Source organism: Myxine glutinosa, chromosome 7 (assembly GCF_964187855.1).
Source record: "Myxine glutinosa chromosome 7, kmMyxGlut1.1, whole genome shotgun sequence".
Lineage (NCBI taxonomy): Eukaryota > Metazoa > Chordata > Myxini > Myxiniformes > Myxinidae > Myxine > Myxine glutinosa.
The window spans coordinates 95,072,214-95,098,316 of record NC_136267.1 but is presented as its reverse complement, the minus strand read 5'-3'; the positions used below and the strand labels follow the sequence as shown (position 1 = coordinate 95,098,316).

Sequence of the window (26,103 nt, the reverse complement as noted above, 5' to 3'; positions counted from 1 at the left end):
AAACCCCAACAGGAATAGATGAGGAAAATATTGTGTTCTGTTGTTACATCTGTCAGAGTGTAGCATCTCATATTTTGTGATCCTTTGGAGATGTTAAGCTGCTGATCTGATTAATTAGCATTTTCCAGTGTTCTATTGATTGTTGGAAGGATGCAGCATGTGGTGTTGGGTGGATGGAGGAGGGTGGGGGTAGACCTGTTTGCCACCCTGTAACATGTTGGTTTTCAACTGCCTTTCTATTATTCAACAAAAAGACTCGTCTCGATTTAAATGATGTGTGTAAACAGAATGTAAAGACGATGGTGGTGTTTAGGGGAGTTGGTGTGATGAGAAAGTATGTGGCTGGAATATGATACACCATAGTTTTCTGAGTGCCTCAACCAAAATGCTGAAGAGCCAAACTGAGCCTATAATCCTTTTGTAGCTTTATGAGTTTAGTGAAGGCTTTCTGCTGTGGCCTGTATTACTTACACTCGTATCTTGCTAAGCTCTGTCCTTTTTCTTATCTCTGGTTCTTCAACATCTTTATCTGCCACCTTGCACTCGCATATTATATGGAGATGTGCTATGGCTGAACACCGATGGCCATCATAATTAATTAAATCAGTGGTCGGCAACCTCTTTCGAGTGATGGGCCAGATTGTTATAGAGTTGGTCGGGTGCGAGCCGGAATGATAACCGAGGAGTCATTCGTAGGTTAATTGCCAAAAGTGAGGTCTGTATAGTTTAAACATGGACTAGTACAGTGCATTCAGAAAGTATTCAGATCCCTTAACTTTTTTCACATTTTGTTATGTTGCAGCCTTATGCTGAAATCGATTAAATTCATTTTTTCCCTCATCAATCTAAACTCAATACCCCATAATGACAAAGAGAAAACAGGATTTTAGAAAGTTTTTTGCAAATTTATTAAAAAGAAAAAGCTGAAATATCACATTTACATAAGTATTCCTTTGCTATGACACTTGAAATTTAGCTCAGGTGCCTCCCATTTCTCTTGATCATCTTTGAGATGTTTCTACACCTTGATTGGAGTCCATCTGTGGTAAATTCAATTGAATGGACATGATTTGGAAAGGCACACACCTGTCTATATAAGGTCACAGCTGACAATGCATATCAGAGCAAAAACCAAGCCATGAGGTCGAAGGAACTGCCTGCAGAGCTCAGAGACAGGATTGTGTCGAGGCACAGATTTGGGGAAGCCTACAAAAAAAAATTCTGCTGCATTGAAGGTTCCCAAGACCACAGTGGCCTCCATAATTCTTAAATGGAAGAAGTTTGGAACAACCAGGACGCTACCTAGAGCTGGCCGCCCGGCCAAACTGAGCAATCGGGGGAGAAGGGCCTTGCTAAGAGAGGTGAGCAAGAACCCGATGGTCACTCTGGCTGAGCTCCAGAGATCCTGTGTAGAGATGGGAGAAACTTCCAGAAGGACAACCATCACTGCAACACTCCACCGATCTGGGCTTTATGGCAGAGTGGCCAGGCAGAAGCCTCTCCTCAGCGAAAGACTTATGAATGCCCGCTTGGAGTTTGCAAAAAAGCACCTAAAGGACTCTCAGACTATGTGAAACAAGATTCTGTGGGTATGTGTGTGTGTGTGTGTGTGTATATATATATATATATATATATATATATATATATATATATATATATATATATATACATACATACATACATACATACATACATACATACATACATATATATATACACGCACAGCCGTTGCACCCTCACACTTTTTTCGAATAACTCAATTTTCTCTGAAAATAAGTTGAAATTGACAAAAGCATTTGGTCTCCACAATTCTTTATTTCACTGTTAATATTACAGAACCTTTGTTTTTTTTTCAGAACTTAATATATCCTTTTAAATCATAAAATGAAAAGAAATGGCTTTAACAAAATTATTGACAACCTGGACTTTATTTGGTGGCACAGTAGCACAGTAGCCTTTGGACAAAATAACTGCAGTCATGAGCTTCCTACATTTCTCTACTGGCAGTTTGGCCCACTCTTCTTGTCCAAACTGCACCAGTTCTCCCAGATTTGAAGGGTGCCTTCTCTCAACTGCTGTTTTCAGATCTCCCCACATGTGTTCAATGGGATTCAGATCTGGACTCATTGCTGGCAACTTCAGAACAGTCCAGCGTTTTGTGTTGAACCATTCCTGGTTGCTTTTTGAAGTGTGTTTGGGGTCATTGTCCTGCTGCAAGACCCATGACCTTCGATGGAGACCCAGCTTTCTGACACTGGGTTGAACATTGCGCTGAAAAATACCTTGGTAATCTCCTGATTTCATGATGCAAGGCACACATTCAAGGCACTCAGTGCCAGATGCAGCACAGCAACCCCAAAACGTCACTGAACCTCCTCCATGTTTGACTGTACGGAAGGTGTTCTTTTCTTTGAAGGCTTCATTTTGTTTTCTGTCAACATAGAGATGACGTGCTTTACCAAAAAGCTCTAATTTGGTCTCATCTGTCCACAGGACATTCTCCCAGAGGATTTTGGCTTGTTCAGTGTGTTTTGGCAAACTCCAGTCAGACTTTCTTATGTCACTCTCAGGAGTGGGGTCCTCCTTGGTCTCCTACCATAGAACCCCCTTTCATTGAGTTGGTGACGGATGGTGTGAGTTGAAACTATCATACCTCGTGTCTGAGGGTCAGCTTGAATCTGTTTGGCAGTTGATCGAGGTGCTTTCTCCAACATTCAAACAATCCTTAGCTGCAATCTTCAAACATGTTTTCTCTTGTGGCCATGTGCCATAGGCCTTAAACTTACTGATAACATTGCGTACGGTGGACAGGACACAGGAACATCAAGGTCTCTGGAGATGGACTTGTAGCATTGAGATTGTCCATGTTTGGCTACAATCTTGTGTCTGATGTCCTCAGACAATTCTCTGGTTTTCTTTTTTTCTACATGCTCATTGCCGTACACACAGTGATACAAAACAGCAGAATGACTCCTTTTCTCTATTCAAACTGGTTGAATGAGTGATTTTTATATTGTAGTCACCTGCAACTCACCACAGGTGAGTTCAATTCCAAAGTAAAGGAGAATCACCTGTTTGAAATCTCATTATTTCTAACAATTTCTAAAAGGTTCCAATAATATTGTTTGGGCCATTTTAGGATTATTGTGTGGAATAAGCTAAGATTTCGTAATTCTTTCAGCTTTTTTTGGTTTTGTGCCACTGCAAGTCAAAGAAATACATCTGTGGATACCAAAAGATGTATTAATCTCCTCACTTTTCTGGAAGAAATGGTGCATTATTTGAAAAAGGTGCAAGGGTGCCAATATTTTTGGCCATGACTGTATTACAGGATGCACCACAGTACAGTATATATAGAGTGGAATATCTGCAGTTCAGGATTAATATTTGTGGAAAAGGTAATACACTGCGTGGTAAAGGATAAAAATTCTTTTTTTGTTTCCCGACGTTTCAAGAATGGACTAGTTCCCTTCCTCAGCTGTGGTAAGTGCAGTGTCAATGTGACATCGTGCTAATTTCCAGTGGGAATTATTTATTGCATGTCATGGATTGTCCTCGCCCTCGCCAATCAAGGTCCTTTTTGTGTTTGAACACATCATCCAAACTAATTCCTCATTAAGTCCTGTTTTTGGATGCTCAAAGGGAGCTGCAGAGAAGCAGTGTTGTGGGCTGTAGAGAGGTTAGCTCAGTTAAGTTGTCACGGGATCTCTCCTCCCTGTCTGAAACGGCAAGGGCCAAAAAACGAAAGGTGGAGGAACCCTGAGATCATAATTGTCATGAGATCGCCGAGCACATGGCATGAAGTTCGCTCCCCCCCCCCCCCCCTCTCTCCGGTGTCAGCATGGCACCCCCTCTCCCGTGTCAGCACTGGGACATGACATCACTGGCATTGCCATCAATGTCACCTATGGCGTGACCTTTGGTAAGACCCTCCCAATGCTGCGATAACACAGTATATTTTTGGTTGGACTCGCTGGCAGGGAGGAGTGTCGTTATTGGCTGGACCCTCAGGCTGGCAGCATGGAGGCACTATCATAGGCCACACCATGTCACATGAGGGACAAGAGGAGTTGGGGGAGGGGCTATTTGAGTACCAGGAGAGTACCATTTCTCTCTTTTTCTGGGGACACCCGTTGGCATCTGAGCTCTTATTTTTCTCTGTCACTTTGACATTTTGTTGGACCACGATCTCTGCCGGTACTACCATATACTGCTCTGTTTTGTACTGTTCTGTGCAGCATTTCACTGTTCTGCTCTGATAGCCAAACTGTTTCCTTCAGTGCACTGAGCTATAAAATCCTTGCCTGGTTAATGTGTGTATGCAAGTGATTGTGTATCCGGACTTATAGAAGGGTTTTTTTGTGTTATAAGAGTTTTAAATATATATATATAATTATCGCCTTTATCGTCTGCCTTCATCTCACTGGATCCCACTGTTTTCATATCTCATACATACCTGCGATCTTTATTTCAATAAATCCCTAATTTGAAAGTTGTGCGTGTCTGCTGCTCCACCATCAATCTTCTGCACATCGTTTCTTTTGTGTCATTGGCTTCTCCATGATGTTATGTTAAATGGTGTTAACATACTGACAACTAGCATGGGGTTTTATCACGCTTGCAATAGGATTGTTCACATCTGCTCGGGTAAGCAATTGCCTCCAAATTGGCTTTGAGCCGGCTTTCCTTGAAGTGAATGCTTTGGTGTTTTACAGCTTCTCACCCGTCAACCAACTTGTATTTAACAGTCGTGGCCTGCGTCTGTAAACACGACCAAAAAAAAAAGAAGTATATACCGTATATATATATATATATATATATATATATATATATATATATATATATATATATATATATATACGAGCAGAAGTACCCGGCATTGCCGGGCGGGGGAGGAGGAGGGGAGGGGAACGGGGGGGGAGGGGGGAGGGGGAGGGGGGAAGGGGGGGGGGAGGAGGAGGAGGGGGGGGAGGAGGAGAGGAGGGGGAAGAGGAGGGGAGGGGAACAGGGGGGAGGGTGTGGGGGTGCCTGGGGGAAGAAGGGCCCCTCCCCCCCTCCCCATTTCCCTACCCCTCTCCCCCTCACCCCCCCCCCCCCCCCTTCCCCCGTTCCCCCTCCCCCCCTCCCCCCCCTCCCCCCCTCCCGCTCCCCTCCCCTCCTCTTCCCCCTCCCCCCCGCTCCCCTCCCCTCCTCTTCCCCCTCCCCTCCTCCTCCCCCTTAACACCAGGGGGGTTGACTCAGCCTGTCATCCTACCGAGGTCACCAGTGAACTGGTACTCAATTTGCCAATTCCCTGTGTGCCGCAAGAGGCGCCTAACAGGGTTGGCGGCACGAACCCGGAAGTCGGAACTCATTGTCGTCAAATAAATGTAGCATGTATGTTTCACTCTGTCACATGCCGTTGGTCCCATGTCAATCGGATGAAGTTGAAAAATTTACATTACGAAGTTTCTCTGGGACGTACTGATTCCGAATAATGAAGTTGAAAAATTAACGTTCCGAAATACGCTAATTACGCTAACAGAAGCGCTGGCGCTGCGAAGCGCTAGAGGGAGCGCTGCGCTCCCTCCCTTCGATTCCCTCCCTCTTCTGCTAGCGCTTCTGCGCTAATACGCTAATTTTAAAACCCGAAGTTTTTTAAAATTTAAGGTGTGCTGTAGTTGCTCTGAGACGTACTGATTCCGAATATTCCTTTGGTTTTTCTCTGCGATGAGTAGTTCTCGAGTTATAAGAGGACAAACAAACATACTTTACTGCTTTATATATACTAGGGCATGCCCGTACTATATCTATATCTAAAATTATATCCCCCCCCTCTATTTACATGAAATGGTTTGGTCCAAAGCGAACGGCTTGCGAGTGGTGACAATCCCCCCCCCTCTATTTACATGCAATGGTTTGGTCCAAAGCGAACGGCTTCCGGAGTTTGGTAAAGAAATCGCCATCGCGTGCACAAACGCGCAGGAAAGCGAATGAATCGCAAATTCGTTTTTATTAGTTGTAAAACATAGTTTAACGCCAACATAGTTTGCAAACGTGAAATAAATGAATACGCTCTCAAATGTGCCATCCGAGGCAGAGTGTGCCCGCCACGTTCGGCACACGCGATCGTTCGCTGCTCTCTGATTGGTTGAATCGTTTTTTGGACATAGCTCGGTAAGTAATTGTCCGATTAATATGAAACCTTGAAAAGGCACATCCTCGGGTCCCCAGCAATATACCTGGCAAGTTAAAAGTATATCGGACCCGTGGTTGTCGAGAAACAGCGGTCACAGACAAACGTACAGACGTACAGACAGACAGACAGAGATTACTGGAATTATAGATAGATAGAAGTTGGTACGATTCGGCCAAGGAATCCCAGAGATAATTGCAATTAAGTGAGCCGTGACGTCACGGAACGCGCTGCCGGTAATATATTATAATTTATGGTAATCTATGCAGCACGACATGGTCATCACGGAAAACAAGGCGCCTTTGCCGGCGCAAAACGGCTCTCCCAGGGTCAAACTCGGTATCGTTGTGAGCGCATGGTTCAGCCCTTCAAGAAAAAGTTTATTTTGTAAAAATCGAACTACGCGTTAAAAAGATATGACTGGTTTTATTCGCCGGCACGTCGGCGCTCGAATCGGCTCGCGATAAAATCCAACACGTCCTTTGTCGGGGTCGTCTGAACCAACCACGGGGCCTAGAAGGCTGGGACTGGTCTCAAAAGTTAGGTCTCGATCATATCTCGTAATGCTGGAAGCTGCACGTCTCTGTGATAATCTTGTGGACCATGACAAGAGATCGTGCGAGTCGCTCGCAACGGCTTCAAGCACTTCCGCATTCGACCATTTCATGAACGCCATACGCCCCGCCCATCAAAGCCCGTACGTATTAAACGAACATACAGTGGCCCATGTGTCGTCATTTGCGCATGCGCCAAAGTCTTTGCAGGAACATGAAGCATCGGAACAGCGCATTTGCGCATGCGCAAGAGTGAGAACCGCCTGTGCACCATTAGATTACGCTAACAGAAGCGCTGGCGCTGCGAAGCGCTAGAGGGAGCGCTGTGCTCCCTCCCTTCGATTCCCTCCCTCTTCTGCTCGCGCTTCTGCGCTAATACGCTAATTTTAAAACCCGAAGTTTTAAAAAATTTAAGGTGTGCTGTTGACATTTAAGGTGTGTTGCTCTGAGACGTACTGATTCCGAATATGCCTTTGGTTTTTCTCTGCGATGAGTAGTTCTCGAGTTATAAGAGGACAAACAAACAAACATACTTTACTGCTTTATATATACTAGGGCATTGCCCGTACTATATCTATATCTAAAATTATATCCCCCCCCCTCTATTTACATGAAATGGTTTGGTCCAAAGCGAACGGCTTCCGGAGTTTGGTTAAGAAATCGCCATCGCGTGCACAAACGCGCAGGAAAGCGAATGAATCGCAAATTCGTTTTTATTAGTTTTAAAACATAGTTTAACGCCAACATAGTTTGCAAACGTGAAATAAATGAATACGCTCTCAAATGTGCCATCCGAGGCAGAGTGTGCCCGCCACGTTCGGCACACGCGATCGTTCGCTGCTCTCTGATTGGTTGAATCGTTTTTTGGACATAGCTCGGTAAGTAATTGTCCGATTAATATGAAACCTTGAAAAGGCACATCCTCGGGTCCCCAGCAATATACCTGGCAAGTTAAAAGTATATTGGACCCGTGGTTGTCGAGAAACAGCGGTCACAGACAAACGTACAAACAGAGATTACTGGAATTATAGATAGATACTAGTGGGGACACCCGTGGGAATCCCACGGGCATGGACGTGTGTGACATTTCGACATATTGAGTTAGATGCTGCACCTGTTTCACAATAACACACACACACACACACACACCTCGTTTTTTCATTTCTGTATCTCACAATTCAGTCTCTCTCTTATTCACACACCCACACAAACACACACACACACACACACACACACACACACACACACACACACACACACACACACACACACGTACACCGACACACATATACACATACACACACACATATATATACACACACACGCAAACACACATACACACACACACACACACATGCACGCACACGTACACACACATGTACACCGACACATGCATATACACACACACACATATACACATACACATATGGATACACACACATGCACACACATACACATATACACACACAGACACATACACATATACACATACACACACAGACACATACACATATACACATACACACACACACACACACACACACATGTACACCCACACACATGCACACACATATATATACACATACAGACACACATACAGACACACACATATATACACATACACACATATATACACACACATACACATGTGTATACACACATGTACACCGACACACATACACATATGCACATACACATATACATACACATATATATATACACATACACATGTACACACACACACACACACACACACACACACACACACACACACACACACACACACACACACACACACATATATGCACGCGCGCGCACACGCACACACACACACACGTCCCACATGTATATATCCCACATCCCACATGTATATACATGTTTAAAGTGTACGTGCCCTTCCCCCCTCCCCCGCCCGGCAACGCTGAGTACTTCTGCTAGTAACTAATGAAATAAAAACGAAGAAATATCTCTGGGTAATTTCCTGAAACTCGGTGAAATTCGCTGAAATTCGCTGAAATTCGCTCGGTGTATCGGTGAAATATTTTATTTGGGCGGTGTAGAATTGCTTCGAACGAAATATCTCTTAGCAATTTCCCGTCTGTGTTTCATGTCCATGCACACGTGAAATGGAGTTTGTTTTTGCACACGTGAAATGAACATGTGAACCTTTACTTCCGGATAATAATGTTGAATGAAATAAAAACGAAGAAATATAGTGGGGTCACCCGTGGGACATTTCGACATATTGAGTTAGATGCTGCACATTCAAAATGGTTACTGGCAATTCATCAGATCCAGAAATGGTGTAATGAACACAATTTATTTATTTCACATAATATGTGACCCCTCACTCCTCTCCACCTGACACTCTCCTCTCTCCACCTGACACTCTCCTCTCTCCACCTGACACTCTCCTCTCTCCACCTGACACTCTCCTCTCTCCACCTGACACTCTCCTCTCTCCACCTGACACTCTCCTCTCTCCACCTAGCACTCCTCTCCTCTCCAATCCCTCACATTCCTCTCCTCTCCAATCCCTCACCTCTCCAATCCCTCACACTCCTCTCCTCTCCAATCCCTCACTCTCCTCTCCAATCGCTCCTCACTCGCCTCTCCAATCGCTCCTCACTCGCCTCTCCAATCGCTCCTCACTCGCCTCTCCAATCGCTCCTCACTCGCCTCTCCAATCGCTCGTCACTCGCCTCTCCAATCGCTCCTCACTCGCCTCTCCAATCGCTCCTCACTCGCCTCTCCAATCGCTCCTCACTCGCCTCTCCAATCGCTCCTCACTCGCCCCTCCAATCGCTCCTCACTCGCCTCTCCAATCGCTCCTCACTCGCCTCTCCAATCGCTCCTCACTCGCCTCTCCAATCGCTCCTCACTCGCCTCTCCAATCGCTCCTCACTCGCCTCTCCAATCGGCTTTCCCCGTCTCGTTTCTCTCGTTTTTCTCCCGTCTCGTTCTTTTTCTTGCTCCAAATCGGTCCGTCTCGCCCGTCGGCCCCTCTCGCCCGTCGGCCCGTCGGAATCGGAAATCAGGCCGTCTTGCTTTCTTGCTTGCGCTTAAATAAATTGTGTTCATTACACCATTTCTGGATCTGATGACTTGCCAGTAACCATTTTGTAAAAATGAATGTGCAGCATCTAACTCAATATGTCGAAATGTCACACACATCCATGCCCGTGGGATTCCCACGGGTGACCCCGCAAGTTTGCATTGACGTTCGTCGATGGACTCGTTCGCCCGTCTCATTCGTTTTCTTGCTACATCCTGTTCAAGTCTGCGTTCTTCATCGATCGTCTCATTCATTTTGGAAATAGAAGTTTCCACGCAGCGCATGAATTGTCACGATCCTCAAGAGGAATTTGTCTCGTAATCATCAAATGATAAATGGCAAGTAAATTATATTGTGGAAAATTAAAGATTTCAAATAAACCTATTTAAAGTGTATGCGCACATAACTAATAAAAAAAACGAAGAAATATCTCTCGGTAATTTCCTGAAACATATTTTACTTCCGGCTAATAATGTTGAATGAAATAAAAACGAAGAAATATATGTCGGCATCATTGTTGACGTTTTTGTGACGACTGTCATCAAACGAAAAAGTAATATATCTTAACGGAAAAGCAAAAGCGAATTTTTAATATATATCGACACATTGCCGTCGGTATCATGTTGGGCGGTGTATGATACACCATAACGCGATTTTAAAAAATATATCTCTGCATTTTCCCGCGTGTGTGGAATGTTTGTGGAAAATTAAAGATTTCAAATAAACCTATTTAAAGTGTATGCGCACATAACTAATAAAAAAAACGAAGAAATATCTCTCGGTAATTTCCTGAAACATGTTTTACTTCCGGCTAATGTTGAATGAAATAAAAACGAAGAAATATATGTCGGCATCATTGTTGCCGTTTTTGTGACGACTGTCATCAAACGAAAAAGTAATATATCTTAACGGAAAAGCAAAAGCGAATTTTTAATACTAGGGCATGCCCGTACTATATATATATCTAAAATTATATCCCCCCCCTCTATTTACATGAAATGGTTTGGTCCAAAGCGAACGGCTTGCGAGTACGGTGACAATCCCCCCCCCTCTATTTACATGAAATGGTTTGGTCCAAAGCGAACGGCTTGCGAGTACGGTGACAATCCCCCCCCTCTATTTACATGAAATGGTTTGGTCCAAAGCGAACGGCTTGCGAGTACGGTGACAATCCCCCCCCTCTATTTACATGAAATGGTTTGGTCCAAAGCGAACGGCTTGCGGAGTTTGGTAAAGAAATCGCCATAGCTCGGTAACTACTTGTCCGATTAATATGAAACCTTGAAAAGGCACATCCTCAGGTCCCCAGCAATATACCTGGCAAGTTTCAAGTATATCGGACCCGTGGTTGTCGAGAAACAGCGGTCACAGACAAACATACAAACATACAAACATACAAACATACAAACATACACACAGAGATTACTGGAATTGTAGATAGATATATTGACACGTTGCCGTCGGTGTCATGTTGGGCGGTGTATGATACACCATGACGCGATTTAAAAAAATATATCTCTGCATTTTCCCGCGTGTGTGGAATGTTCTCAATTATTGCTGACACCGAGTCTGAAACCATCGATAAAAATGAAATCATATGGTGAGTTAGATTGGAGATAAAGGCGTGAGAGAGACAATGGCCTTGAAGTTACAGGCGTTTGAGAATTCATTTCGTTCTATAAACGGCAACTTTCATCGGATTTTCTTCCCGTTTTTTTTCAACCGAGTCTAAAACTATGTTAGCGACTGTGAGAAATGAAATGATATATCGAATTTGATTTGAAATAAAACTGGGAGAGAGAGCAAGACACCACGGGCCTACAAAACAGGCCTCAAAGCTATGCGAGTTAATAAAATGGTGGATATTTGTTTATAATTATATGAAGCCACTCCCAGAATGGGTGGAACTATGGGTGGAGCTACTCTGCAAACCGAGTAAGCCACACCCCGGACAGACACCCAACAGACAGAATCATCTACGGCTATTATAAATAATATACAGTGAAACCTTGACTTACGAGTGCACCAACTTACGAGTTTTCCGAGATACGAGCCGTCGCTCGGGCGGTTTTTTGCTTTGAGATGCGAGCCGAGATCTGAGTTACGAGCTTACGCCACCCGCCACCAGGTGGGTTCCGGTCACGTGGTTATCTTGCCGTGCAAGCATCTCTGCCGTATATCGCTGCTGCTTTGTTTTCGCATTTTGGTTATTTTGGAAAATTTCTTAGTTTTAACCATGGGTCCTAAGAAATTGAGTGCCAAGGGCAGTACTGAGAAGAAGAAGAGGATGATGTGCTTGGATATAAAACACGCAATCGTCGAAAAACATGAGCGAGGTGTGCGTGTTGTCGACTTGGCGAGGCAGTACGATCGTAGTACTTCTACGATATGTACGATTTTGAAGCAGAAGGAGTCGATAAAGGCTATAACGCCAGCCAAGGGCGTTAAGATTATTTCAAAGCTCCGGACCTCTATCCATGAAGAGATGGAGAATTTTCGAAACATTTTGAAAGGGAGGAAGAAACAAACCTCGTTGGACAGGTTTTTATTGAAACGCCCTGCAAGTGAAAGCGAGGAAAGTGTGGCGAAAAGGGCAAAAGTTATCTCCTCCACCTCCGCCAGCATCTTCGTCTGATCTTCAAGGTAAATACACTGTAGCGCGATGCTGCGCGTGCTAATGCTTACGCAAGGAGCAAGCGGACAACGCGGTTCATACAAGTCTTTATTCAAACTGCAGCACTAAGCTGCTCAAGGCTGCGCGCCCCGTCTATATCCTGAGGCCACGCCTCTCTCCCCGGCGTGGCCCACCCCCACTTGGTGTGCGGGGTGATGTCACCACGTCAGTGCTTTCGTGTCCGCCACAACACTTAATAAAACCAGTTTATTTCTTTACATTGAAGGAGTCTGGACTCCAGCAGAATACGGATAAAAGGATGGCAAGGCACAAACTCGTCCGAGAATATGTTTATTCGTAAAACCAACTCGGGAACACTAAAAAGCCCGTTTATCGGGCTGCCTTATAAAGCAAAACCAAAAACCCAAACCGAAACTGAAAGCCACGCCTCTCAAGCGAGGCGTGCTTCGGTGATCACGTGATCCACAGGTGTAGCTCATTATACCCGCACGCGCGGGACGCTTTGGCGGTCACGTGACCAGCTACTCTGGCGCCGGGGATCCCCGCCGGTGACGTCACCGGCTGGAGCAAGGAGATTCTGATGCCGGTCTTGCTTGGGGGACCCATGGGTCGCTACAACATTCTCTTTTATTATGAACAGTATATACGAGGTCGTGCTTGTTTATACATTATTTGTTATTTATAAAGTACATTTTTCTTTTTTAAAAACACGTAACAAAAAAAATTGGTGTGGTTTTTTGGGGGCTGGAACGGATTAATAGCATTTCAATGCCTTTTAATGGGGAAAACCTTGACTGGAACCTTGACTCGTAAGTCAAGGTTCCACTGTATATATATATATATATATATATACAGTGAAACCTTGACTTACGAGTTTAATTCGTTCTGTGACCGAGCTCGTAACTCAATTTGCTCGTTTCTCAAATTAAATTTCCCCATTAAAAGGCATTGAAATGCTATTAATCCGTTCCAGCCCGCCAAAAACCACACCAATTTTTTTTTAAATATACAGTATATATAAAAATATCTCGCGCTTTATATTTCACCTGTATGCAGCATACAAGTTGGCAGGATGGCCTGGACTGGAGGTACGCACACTTGACTCTAAAGTCTAAACTGTCCAGCCTGGGTTTGAATCCCGACCCAGCTATAACCTGTCATGGGTGAATCACAGGCAGGGTGATTCATCAATGTGTGTACCGCTAAACTGGGCGCCCCGTTTGCGTCCCATTAGTTGTTGGATGTTAAGGATCTCACCGTGTTTTCCACAAAGAGAAGGCGAGCTATCGCCGGCACTCTGAACAAGTTGTGGCCTGGCATGCTCTTCTCCTCTGCTGTTATATACGTCCTCCTCGGCACCTCGCTCATGTTTTTCGACGATTGCGTGTTTTATATCCAAGCACATTATCCTCTTCTTCTTCTCAGTACCGTGTTTTCCACAAAGAGAAGGCGAGCTATCGCCGGCACTCTGAACAAGTTGACGGCAGAGATACTGTACTTGCACGGCATGATAACCACGTGTCGCACGATCTCTTGTCATGGTCCACAAGATTATCACAGAGAGGTGCAGCTTCCAGCGTTTCGAGATCTGATCCAGGCCTATCCAACGAGACCGGTCCCAGCGTTCTAGGCCCGGTGGTTGTCTCAGACGGACCCGACAACGGCAGTGTTCGTTTTAACTCGATTCGATTCGAGCGCCGACGTGCCGGCGAACAAAACCGGTCATATCTTTTGAACGCGTGGCTCGATTTTTACAAAATAAACTTTTTCTTGAAGGTCTGAACCGTGCGCTCAAAACGATACCGAGTTTGACCCTGAGAGAGCCGTTTTGCGCCGGCAAAGGCGCCTTGTGTGACGTGAGGACCACGTCGTGCTGCATAGATTATCATAAATTATCATATCATTATCGGCGGCGTTATATATCATTAGCGCTATACGACAGAGATACTGTACGTGCACGGCAAGATAACCACGTGACCGGAGCCCACCTGGCGGCGTAAACTCAAAATAACCGAAATGCGAAAACTAAAATGCAGCGCTATACTACGACAGAGATACTGTACGTGCACGGCAAGATAACCACGTGACCGGGTGGCGAAAGCTCGTAACTCGGATCTCGGCTCGCATCTCAAAGCAATAAACTGCCAGAGTGACGGCTCGTATCTCGAAAAACTCGTAAGTTGGGGCACTCGTAAGTCGAGGTTCCACTGTATATAGATATACATACATACATATATATACATATATATTGCGGTTTTGAGAACCCCTCACTTGTAAATAATAACTTGTAAATATCCCAGCATTTAATAAGGTCGCACCCATAGTTAGGCCATATTCAACACGTAGGACACCATAGGACTTTCAGTTATTTCCTTAATATGTGTTTCAGATAAGGCTGTGTTCCCAATAGTTGCATCTGCATTGCATTAATTTAATAAGATAGGCCCCATTCCATCCATTTTGCCAACCTCTCTGTTTCCAAGCTACTCCATCATGCCCACCTACAGACGGGGCTTGTCCCTCCCAATGCTTTCACGTGGTTTTGTTGGCAGCGTTCGCTGCATTCAAACACCATTGAACACGCGGTCGGCTCGAGGAAAGAAGGGGCGGAGCCATGAGAAGAGGTGTGGCCTCGTCAACGTTCCATCAAGGGCGGAGCCAGTGAGCCCTCGCTGACCAATCGGGGCTGAGGTGAGCTCACTGATAGGCGTGGCTCGATGAAGCGTGCATTGATTTCTAAGCGCGTTATATAAGCGCAAGCGCGAGGACTGCTAAAAACGACTGCGCAGGGGACCGTTGCTGTTGAGAGAACACCAAGGAGAGAGGAGGGAGAGAAGCGAGCTGCACTGGGGAACTCCTAATTCATATGAATTCATAGGAACTGCGCATACGGACTTGCGAAGGACTTCCCCCCCGCCATATGTAAGGTCCGGTCGCGCGCCAACGATACGCGCTAGCTGCCTGCCCGGGTTTACGCCACGGTACAAGTCGACACCTGGAGCTGGACCTCAATGCCTGAACCATCTACCTGGACCTTCCTCCCCTGCCACTACCAACCCGTGTGAGTCTGTTTGTTTGTCCTGGGGTCGTGATAAGTAAGACTGTTTAGATAAGCTTGCCCTGTGTCCTTTTACTCTTCTTCTTGTACATTCTTTCCCTTTCCTCTTCTCTTTGGTTTGTTAATAAATGTACCTTGTTCTTTCTTGGTTTTTCCCTAATCCGATCGCCGCCGTCCTTTCTTTCAATTGAGTACCTGTGGCACGATCAGAACCGCTATAATCAGGTTAGTCCTTGTTAATAGCTCGAATCGTGGGTTGCTAAACCGCTCGGCAATTTCCATCTTCTCCGTGGTTCGAGCGGGATGTTATTTCGGGGTTAGTAAGTAGGTATTTGGGACTCCATTGACCAATCACCCGAGCTGATTCCGACCGGGAGGAGCGTCATAATTTCCAGGATTGGGGGACGGCCAGCTTAAAAGACAAGGGGATTACACCCCCCTTGATAAGGGGAGAGCCGACCCCCGAATCCGCAACAATATATATATATATATATATATTTATATATATACAATATATATATATGTATGTATGTATGTATGTATGTATATCTATTGCACCACCATCTAAATGTATTATTCCAATTAGGAATTGATGCCGTTCCTTCAGGATGAAATTGTTGAATGATGTTGTATGGTGTTTACATGTGTGATTTTCATCAAGCTCTGCATTGCTCTGAGTCAGCTGTGAGATTTTTCCAGTCATTGTTGTGAAAAAACAGTCATGAGTAGGTGAAAGCAACTTGTTTCTTCTTTGTGGGTGCTCTGTTTGCCAGAGGTTCGCTCGCAAAAGGATGTCCCTAGTCGGTTCCACATTGAACGACCACATCTCATTGCATCCCAAGAGAAAGCCAGGGCACCTCTTACGGACATGTCCACGCCTTCGACTGGTATGAATAGCACTATGAATATATTTTTTAAACATAAGCTTTTCTGGCTTTGTGCAGGCTAACAAAGCATATCCTGCTCCTCACTCCAAAACCCTACCTGTCGTTGTGACGTCATTTTCTGCCTCACTTGGCATGCTGGAATTCAACCGCCATTTTTTACCCTGCCACAGCATTTTGTTATGTTCATTTTATATACCTGTGCAGAATGCCCATATATGGTGTTGGTGTCTTCTGACTGTCCTTGTTTTCTCAAAAACTAAAGTTTTTACAAACTCCAAAGGTTATTTGCAATTATAGGAAGAAATACAAAAACTTAACGAGGAGAGGCAATGACTAGAAATTGAATATCAACAGCAGAGGCATTACATTGAAAATCAGTGGGATCGTACACTAAATTGTTCAAAGCATTTCATCCATGGATTGTGTCGTGATGGATAAATATTGATGGACTATTAATTAAATGATGGAAAATTAACTCCACATTATACCGCACAGTACCCAATCCCATCGATCGGCAGGCAACAGCTGCACATCACTCTCTGCTGATCTGGATTTGATTAAAAGTTGATCTCATAAATGGGACATGCCCTTAAATCCTGCCAAGTCTCAATATCACCCCGTCACTCCGGAAGGATCGTCTGCACCGATATATTTCCACTATGAGTCAATGGAAAATGTTCATTGTCTTGATTGTATCAGCCTCATCATCAGCCATGACCTCTTTTGTGCTGACCACATGTCAAAACTGGCCTCAAAAGCCACCCACTTATTTGGCAGCCTCTGTTATTCCAAGCCATTTCTTGAAATATATCAGAGCTATTCAGCCTACAAGGCCTTTGTTTGCTGCTCATTGAAGAACTGCTCTCCCCTATGAACTAGCACCCCAGAATCATGTCTCTCTCTCTCTCTCTCTCTCTCTCTCTCTCTCTCTCTCTCTCTCTCTCTCTCTCTCTCTCTCTCTCTCTCTCTCTCTTTCCGAAATTCTGTGAAATCTAAAGCTCTCACTGTTAGTGACACTTAAACTGCATTCAGTCCAGGGCTTCAAACAAGTGGTGCACCACCATCTCACATGATCCTCTATTCTCCCCCATTATCTTTTCTAACCCTCTTAACCCTACCTAACCCAACCATCTTATTTGAAGTTTACATTTTTCCTCCCCTCCTCTCTAGTCTTTTCCGATCCAATCATGTTTGTTTTGTCCACATGTGACCACGCTGCTCTATTTTCAGTTACTTTCCTTTTAGCACTGTCATCTCACTCTTTCATGAGCTGAGATAAACCACATCACTGTTCATATCGGTAAATATTATTCCATCGTGTTTCAAATCGTGATATCAACTGTACGCTTTTCTTTAGGAAAAAAAATGGAATGAATTTGTACTTCTTCTTCAGCTTAGAACTTCAGGATAGACGACATTGCTGATAAAAGTTCCTTTTCTCTCTTTGAAGTTCTTGGCAAACATTTGTATATTGTCACTGCTGCCAATGCGACGCCATGGCATTATTCATGACATTCATTCATTCATTCATTCATTTAATGATCATTAAACATTATTCTTACGCTCATGAAACGTTCATGAAACATTAAACGTTCATTAAATGATTACGAAAATAAAATTACGTTCGCACCGTCACATCAAACACGACCGTGAACACAAACATCGTCGCAACATCGTCACAATGAAAACATCGTCAGAAACGTTACGTTACGTAATTCAAACCGTGTACACATGGAATATTGGAGAGCCCATTGCCCAAACGATTTGTCTCCAAATACTGTTTAGATTTTGATGATTTGCGTGTGATATGATTTAACGGATGTTTATATAAATCGTTTAAAATAAAAAAGCCTTCAATTTCTGATATTTTGCCTTTTCATTTGGGCATCCCAACTGAAGCCCTGCCCAAAGGGCGGGTACCATTGCAAGTTGTATAAAATGTTCCGATTTCCACAGCTTATTCTTCATTAGAGGTTTTGGATTTGGTGCATTGTGTGTATATATATATATATATATATATATATATATATATATATATATATATATATATATATATATATATATATATATACACACACACACACAGACTTGGCATTTAATATGGAATATTTTTTTTTTCTTGACCGGTTTACTTTCTCAACTCAGTATAACAATCTGGTGAGTTTATTTTACACTTTGGTGATTTATTTGTTAAAAGAACCATGTCACTGATTGTCTGTCGCAGCAAGAAGTCAACAACAGGATTATATCACAGGTGGCATGGCAAAATGTACGGACAGGTGCATTTGACGATTGGCTTCACAGTCGGGTATACAAGGGTTGTTGCATTCTGTATTAGTGGAAAACAACTGCTGCACGTCTCCAAAAGTTATTGCCGCTTCCTCTGGAGATGGTCCGTCGACTCGACAATGCTGTTTGTCATGGAGTGGTGCTTTACAAAATTACAGCATGAAAGAGCGTGCTATTGCTCGGCAGTATGGCATCACTCAAGGTCAGGTGTCAAAGATCCTGAAACGAAATGCTCAGAGGGGTGTCCCTACTCCAATATCGAGGCCAGGACGTCCCCGCAGAACCACAAGGAGGGATGATCGCCAGCTGCACCGGTTAGTCCGCAATGGCCGTACCAAGTCAGCTAATCGGCTTAGGGCTGAGTGGCAGCAACTGACAAATGTGCCTGTATCCAGAAGGCGAGTCAACCAACGACTGGTTCAAGCAGGCTATCGTGCCAGGCGTCCCCTGAGAAAGCCACGCCTGACCAGACAACACTGCCAGTGCCGATTGCAGTGGGCCAGAGAGCACCGTCAATGGCAGCCAGGACACTGGATTCATGTGATCTTCAGTGACGAGTCTAGATTTCTGGTCTGTCGTCAAGATGGCCACGTCAGAGTGCGCAGACAAGTGCATGAAGTCTACAACAAAGATTGTATAGTGCCAAGAGTCCAAGCTGGAGGTGGCGGGGTGACCGTTTGGGCTGCTTTTCATGCAGGGGGCAAAACTGACCTGGTTGTTCTGAATGGAAACCTGAACCAGTTCAAGTACAGGGCCATTCTGGAAGAAACATTGCTTCCATTTGCTCGTGCAGCCTTTCGAGGAAACTTTGTCTTCCAAGATGACAATGCACGGCCTCATCGTGCTCGCATGATCAAACACTTTCTTGCTGACCGTGGTGTAGAGCATATGGAGTGGCCTGCCATGTCCCCGGATATGAACCAGATAGAGAGCTTGTGGGCAGAATTAACGCGTCAAGTCGACAACTTGGACCAGCAGCCCACCTCTGTGTGTGAATTGCAGCAGGATTTTGTCACTGCATGGCAAGCGATTCCTGTCCAAACCTTCGCAAATCTCGTGAACAGCATGCCTCAACGTGTACGTGCTCTCCTGAACGCCCGTGGGGGTTACACGAAGTACTGAACTGTAATTTTACTGTCCGTAATCCCAGTCGTAATTTCACTTTTGTTTTTGTTAAAACATTTTTTGGCTAATGTGCAAAATAAAGAGATACTTCTGGAAAACGTACAGAAGTTTAACACAGTACTGTCCGTGAATTGAGTTCGATATCAGTTTACATCACTTTCAAGGATCAATTTATTTGTTTCGAAATGTCAAATGTGGTTTTTGTTTCTTTTAAAGGTCACATTAACAAAATCTAGAATAATTTCAACATAATTCCAATGAACTTTTGGTTCTAAGACACCTTGAAAAGTAAGTTCACCCCCACAAAAAAAATATTCCATATTAAATGCCAAGTTTGTGTATATATATATATATATACTCAACATCAAAAGAAACTTATCACATCTTTAGGGCACTCATTGAAATCCTCCACGCAAAAATGAAAAATATTTGAACACAGAGGTAAAGTTCAGTTATCTTTCTTAAACACATGTCAATAAACAAGAGGTTGCCTCAATCACAAAAAAACAAAAAGCATGAACATCACAAGCGGTGATGCAACAAAAGTCACAGCATTGCAACACGAAGGCACACACCTGAATACAGTCAAAACAAAATGACATAGGAATGGACACAACACTCCAAACAGTCAAGGACAGAATGACAGCAGTCCTCAATATTGTGTGTGTCCTCCCTGAGCTGTTATGCCGGCTGTACACCTCCGACGCATGCTCTGTACCAGGCGTCTGATGCGGTCCTGGGAAAGTCTGTCCCACTCTTCCTGCAAGCCTTGAATGAGCATTTTCCGATTGACAGCCATTGATCTCCTCGATGCAAGACGTCGACCAAGCTCATCCCATAAATGCTCAATGGGATTGAGGTCAGGGGAATAAGGTATCCAAGGCATCACTTCAACACCCAGTTCCTGGAGGAAGTTGGTGGTCAGGTGAGCAGTATGGGGTCGAGCATTGTCCTGCTGGAAAACTGCGATGTCAGGATGAGCCTGGAGCAGCAGATGGGGTCTCAAAACTTCATTGAGATTGCCTTCGATGATGACCAGAGGTGTCCTGAAACGGGTGGAAATGCCAGCCCATACCATCACACTGGGTCCTCCCCAGCGATTGATGTGGCAAATACAGCATGATGCATACCTTTCTCCACCTCTGTGCCATACCCGTTGATGCCCATCAGCAGCATGGAGGCAAAATCTAGACTCATCACTGAACAAGATGCACTCCACTGTTGCTGTGTCCAGCGGTGATGCTGCAGACACCATCTTGGCCGATGCACTGCGTTCAACACTGAAACTCTGCAAGGACGTCTTGCCACCAGTCCCTGACTTCTCAAGTGCCTCCGCACAGTAGAGACACTGATGCGGTTGTTGTGGCGACCTTTTGTCACTGCAGCTGTTTGCGTCACAGGGCGGAAACGATCACGAAGATGCTGAAGCACAATCCAGCGGTCTTGGTTTGGGGTGGTTACCCATGGTCTTCCTCTTCGTGGACCATCATTCACAATTCCAGCATATCAGAGCAAAAACCAAGCCATGAGGTCGAAGGAACTGCCTGCAGAGCTCAGAGACAGGATTGTGTCGAGGCACAGATCTGGGGAAGCCTACAAAAAAATTTCTGCTGCATTGATGGTTCCCAAGAGCACAGTGGCCACCATAATTCTTAAATGGAAGAAGTTTGGAACAACCAGGACTCTTCCTAGAGCTGGCCGCCTGGCCAAACTGAGCAATCGGGGGAGAAGGGCCTTGGTAAGAGAGATGACCAAGAACCCGATGGTCACTCTGGCTGAGCTCCAGAGATCCTGTGTGGAGATGGGAGAAACTTCCAGAAGGACAACCATCGCTCCAACCCTCCACCGATCTGGGCTTTATGGCAGAGTGCCCAGACGGAAGCCTCTCCTCGGTGAAAGACACGTGAAAGCCCGCTTGGAGTTTGCAAAAAAGCACCTAAAGGACTCTCGGACTGTGAGAAACAAGATTCTGTGGTCTGATGAAACCAAGATTGAACTGTTTGGCCTCAATTCTAAGCATCATGTCTGGAGGAAACCAGGCACCGCTCATCACCTGCCCAATACCATCCCAACGGTGAAGCATGGTGGTGGCAGCATCATGCTGTGGTGGTTTATTTCAGCAGTGGGGATTGGGGGACTGGTCAGGGTTGAGGGAACAATGAACGGAGCAAAGTACAGAGCTATCCTTAATTAAAACCTGAAACAGAGCGCTCAGGAGCTCAGACTGGACCGAAGGTTCACCTTCCAACAGGACAATGACCCTAAGCACACAGCCAAGACAACGCAGGAGTGGCTTAGGGACAACTCTCTGAAGGTTCTTGAGTGGCCCAGCCAAAGCCCTGACTTGAACCCAATCGAACATCTCTGGAGAGACCTGAAAATGGCTGTCCACCAACGGTCCCATCCAACCTGATAGAGCTTGAGAGGATCTGCAGAGAAGAATGGCAGAAAATCCCCAAATCCAGGTGTGCAAAGCTTGTCGCATCATACCCAAGAAGACTCGAGGCTGTAATCGCTGCCAAAGGTGCTTCAACTAAGTACTGAGTTAAGGGTCTGAATACTTATGTTAATGTGATATTTCAGTTTTTTTCTTTGTAATAAATTTGCAAAACTTTCTAAAATCCAGTTTTCTCTTTGTCATTATGGGGTATTGAGTGTAGATTGATGAGGGAAAAAATAAATTTCAACGATTTCAGCATGAGGCTGCAACATAACAAAATGTGAAAAAAGTAAAGGGGTCTGAATACTTTCTGAATGCACTCTCTCTCTCTCGATCTCTCGATCTCTCGATCTCTCGATCTCTCTCGATCTCTCTAGATCTCTCTAGATCTCTCTAGATCTCCACACACACACAAGAAGTTTGGAACAGTTTGGCTGTTCTGTATTTATATATATATATATATATATACAGGGGGCTACAAAAGTAGGTATACAGTAATGAAAAACAAAACGTGCGCACAAAACGTATTTTGTTGATTATACAAGCATATCAATAATAAACATATCAATAATAAACATATTAATCCCTCAAATGTTCAAACTGTTTGCCCCCGGCATTCACACACTCCACTAGTCGAGTGTGGACACCCATGCACAGTGCACACTCTGGCACAAAGGTCTTTATCAGCATCAATTTCCTGGCAAGCCTCCCATATGAACTGAAAAAATATAAAAAATGGTAATAATGATTTTAATGAATTCTAGTATTAAATGAACCCTAGTACCACTATTATAATACTGGTATAATCCTTACTGTATACCTACTTTTGCAGCCCCCTGTATATATATATATATATATATATATATATATATATACTGTATATATATATATATATATATATATATATATATATATATATATATATATATATACACACAGACTCTCCTCGAGTTACGACGGGGTTACGTTCCGACAAGCAGGTCGTAAGTCGAAGTAGTCGTAAGTCGAATCACCCCTCATGGACTTATTAGGGTATATATATATATATATATATATATATATATATATATATATATATATATATATATATATATATATACTTATTATATATTACTTATTACATATTTCCAAGTCCGTATTCCACCATAGCATCATTTGTTAGATTTAAAAAATATACAGAGGGAAACCAAGGGGAAACTGGGAGCCATAAAGATGGAGTGAAGATGCACACCGGGAAATAACGAGGGTAACAGAGGAGGCAGAAGATATTTAAAAAGAAGTCATTGTTATTATGGAGGAATAAATAGAGCTCCATGTGTTTGGTTACGTGTTTTGGGAATGCCATGTGCGTTAGGATCACGTGAGATTGCGTGAGATGACGTCACAGCATTCGGTCGAATGAATGAAGCAGTAATTTTACAAACTGCATGTATAATGTGCCTCATTTTCCTCGGGGAGCCAGACTTCTGTGAGTCCACCTTTGAGAAATGTGAAAATAATTAAGTTAACGGACACTTTGAATTTGATGCATGCCTGGAACGTATGACGTTAAGACGTACTCTGCCAGGAAGTCAGGAAGAGCCATCGCGTATCGCATGGTAGGCCTACAGTAGGGGGCGTCGCGGATTTCTTTGTACTCGCAGCTGTTTCTAAAGCAATAGGTGCAACTTTGTTTTCTTCAATTTGATCATTGAAATTCGCTCTAATTCTAAACAAGGGTGAAAGCTACTCAAGGTTTGGGGGTTGTATAGAGTACAGTCCAACTTTAATCGGTCATTGGAACTGCACACTGATTGTAATCTGTCGTTACAGATTACTGATTTGGTTATATCGGCCTGTTCTGATTGCTGGTTCAGATATCGCACAGCACTAAATAAATATATATATATATATATATATATATATATATATATATATATATATATATATATATATATATATATATATATATATATATACAGTGAAACCTTGACTTACGAGTTTAATTCGTTCTGTGACCGAGCTCGTAACTCAATTTGCTCGTTTCTCAAATCAAATTTCCCCATTAAAATGCATTGAAATGCTATTAATCCGTTCCAGCCCGCCAAAAACCACACCAATTTTTTTTTAAATATGCAGTATATATAAAAATATCTCGCGCTTTATATTTCACCTGTATGCAGCATACAAGTTGGCAGGATGGCCTGGACTGGAGGTACGCACACTTGACTCTAAACTGTCCAGCCTGGGTTTGAATCCCGACCCAGCTACCTGTCATGTCGGTGTTTCACAGGCAGGGTGATTCATCAATGTGTGTACCGCTAAACTGGGCGCCCCGTTTGCGTCCCATTAGTTGTTGGATGTTAAGGATCTCACCGTGTCTTCCACAAAGAGAAGGCGAGCTATCGCCGGCACTCTGAACAAGTTGTGGCCTGGCATGCTCTTCTCCTCTGCCGTTATATACGTCCTCCTCGGCATCTTTTTCCAGAAGAGCCCTGTCTCGTCACAGTTGAAGATTTGCTGGGGGATGTATCGTTCGGCTTCTATCAGTTCGGCAAAAGTTATAATAAAATCTTCAGCTGCCTTCACATCCGCCTCACCAAGTCGACAACACGCACACCTCGCTCATGTTTTTCGACGATTGCGTGTTTTATATCCAAGCACATCATCCTCTTCTTCTTCTCAGTTATAATAAAATCTTCAGCTGCCTTCACATCCGCCTCACCAAGTCGACAACACGCACACCTCGCTCATGTTTTTCGACGATTGCGTGTTTTATATCCAAGCACATCATCCTCTTCTTCAAAATAACCTTCAAAATAACGCTCCAAAATAACCAACATGCGAAAACAAAAACAAAACAGCAGCGGTATACGGCAGATATGCTTGCACGGCAAGATAACCACGTGACCGGAACCCACCTGGTGGCGGGTGGCGTAAACTCAAAATAACCAACATGCGAAAACAAAAATGCAGCGATATACGGCAGAGATACTGTACTTGCACGGCAAGATAACCACGTGACCGGAACCCACCTGGTGGCGGGTGGCGTAAACTCACAATAACCAGCATGCGAAAACAAAAATGCAGCGATATACGGCAGAGATACTGTACTTGCACGGCAAGATAACCACGTGACCGGAACCCACCTGGTGGCGGGTGGCGTAAACTCAAAATAACCAACATGCGAAAACAAAAATGCAGCGATATACGGCAGAGATACTTGAACGGCAAGATAACCACGTGACCGGAACCCACCTGGTGGCGGGTGGCGTAAACTCAAAATAACCAACATGCGAAAACAAAAATGCAGCGATATACGGCAGAGATACTTGCACGGCAAGATAACCACGTGACCGGAACCCACCTGGTGGCGGGTGGCGAAAGCTCGTAACTCAAATCTCAGCTCGCATCTCAAAGCAATAAACCGCCCAAGCGACGGCTCGTATCTCGAAAAACTCGTAAGTTGGTGCACTCGTAAGTCAAGGTTCCACTGTGTATGTATATATATATATATATATATATATATATATATATATATATATATATATATATATATATATATATATATATATATATATATATTTATACAGACTTGGCATTTAATATGGAATATTTTTTTTTTGGGGGTGAACTTACTTTTCAAGATGACATAGAACCAAAAGTTCATTGGAATTATGTTGAAATTATTCTACATTTTGTTAATGTGACCTTTAAAAGAAACAAAAACCACATTTGACATTTCGAATCAAATAAATTGATCCTTGAAAGTGATGTAAACTGATATCGAACTCAATATAAACTGATACTAAAAACGAAAACTAAAACTGATATCGATATCGAACTGATATTTTTCTTTTTATTCAATCCAGTTCTCCACAATAACGCTTTAAAAAACAGTCACAT

General features: G+C 43.8%; 1 protein-coding gene across 1 annotated transcript in view; it reads left to right on the top strand.

Moving 5' to 3' along the window:
* The window catches only part of DIP2C (DIP2 acetate--CoA ligase C (putative)), a 188,779-nt gene that overhangs the window by 61,233 nt on the left and 101,443 nt on the right, over positions 1-26,103 (top strand). Inside the window, exon 5 of the mRNA XM_078782009.1 lies at positions 16,251-16,364. Coding sequence (XP_078638135.1) covers positions 16,251-16,364 — 114 coding nt within the window. The remainder of the gene's footprint in view (positions 1-16,250; positions 16,365-26,103) is intronic.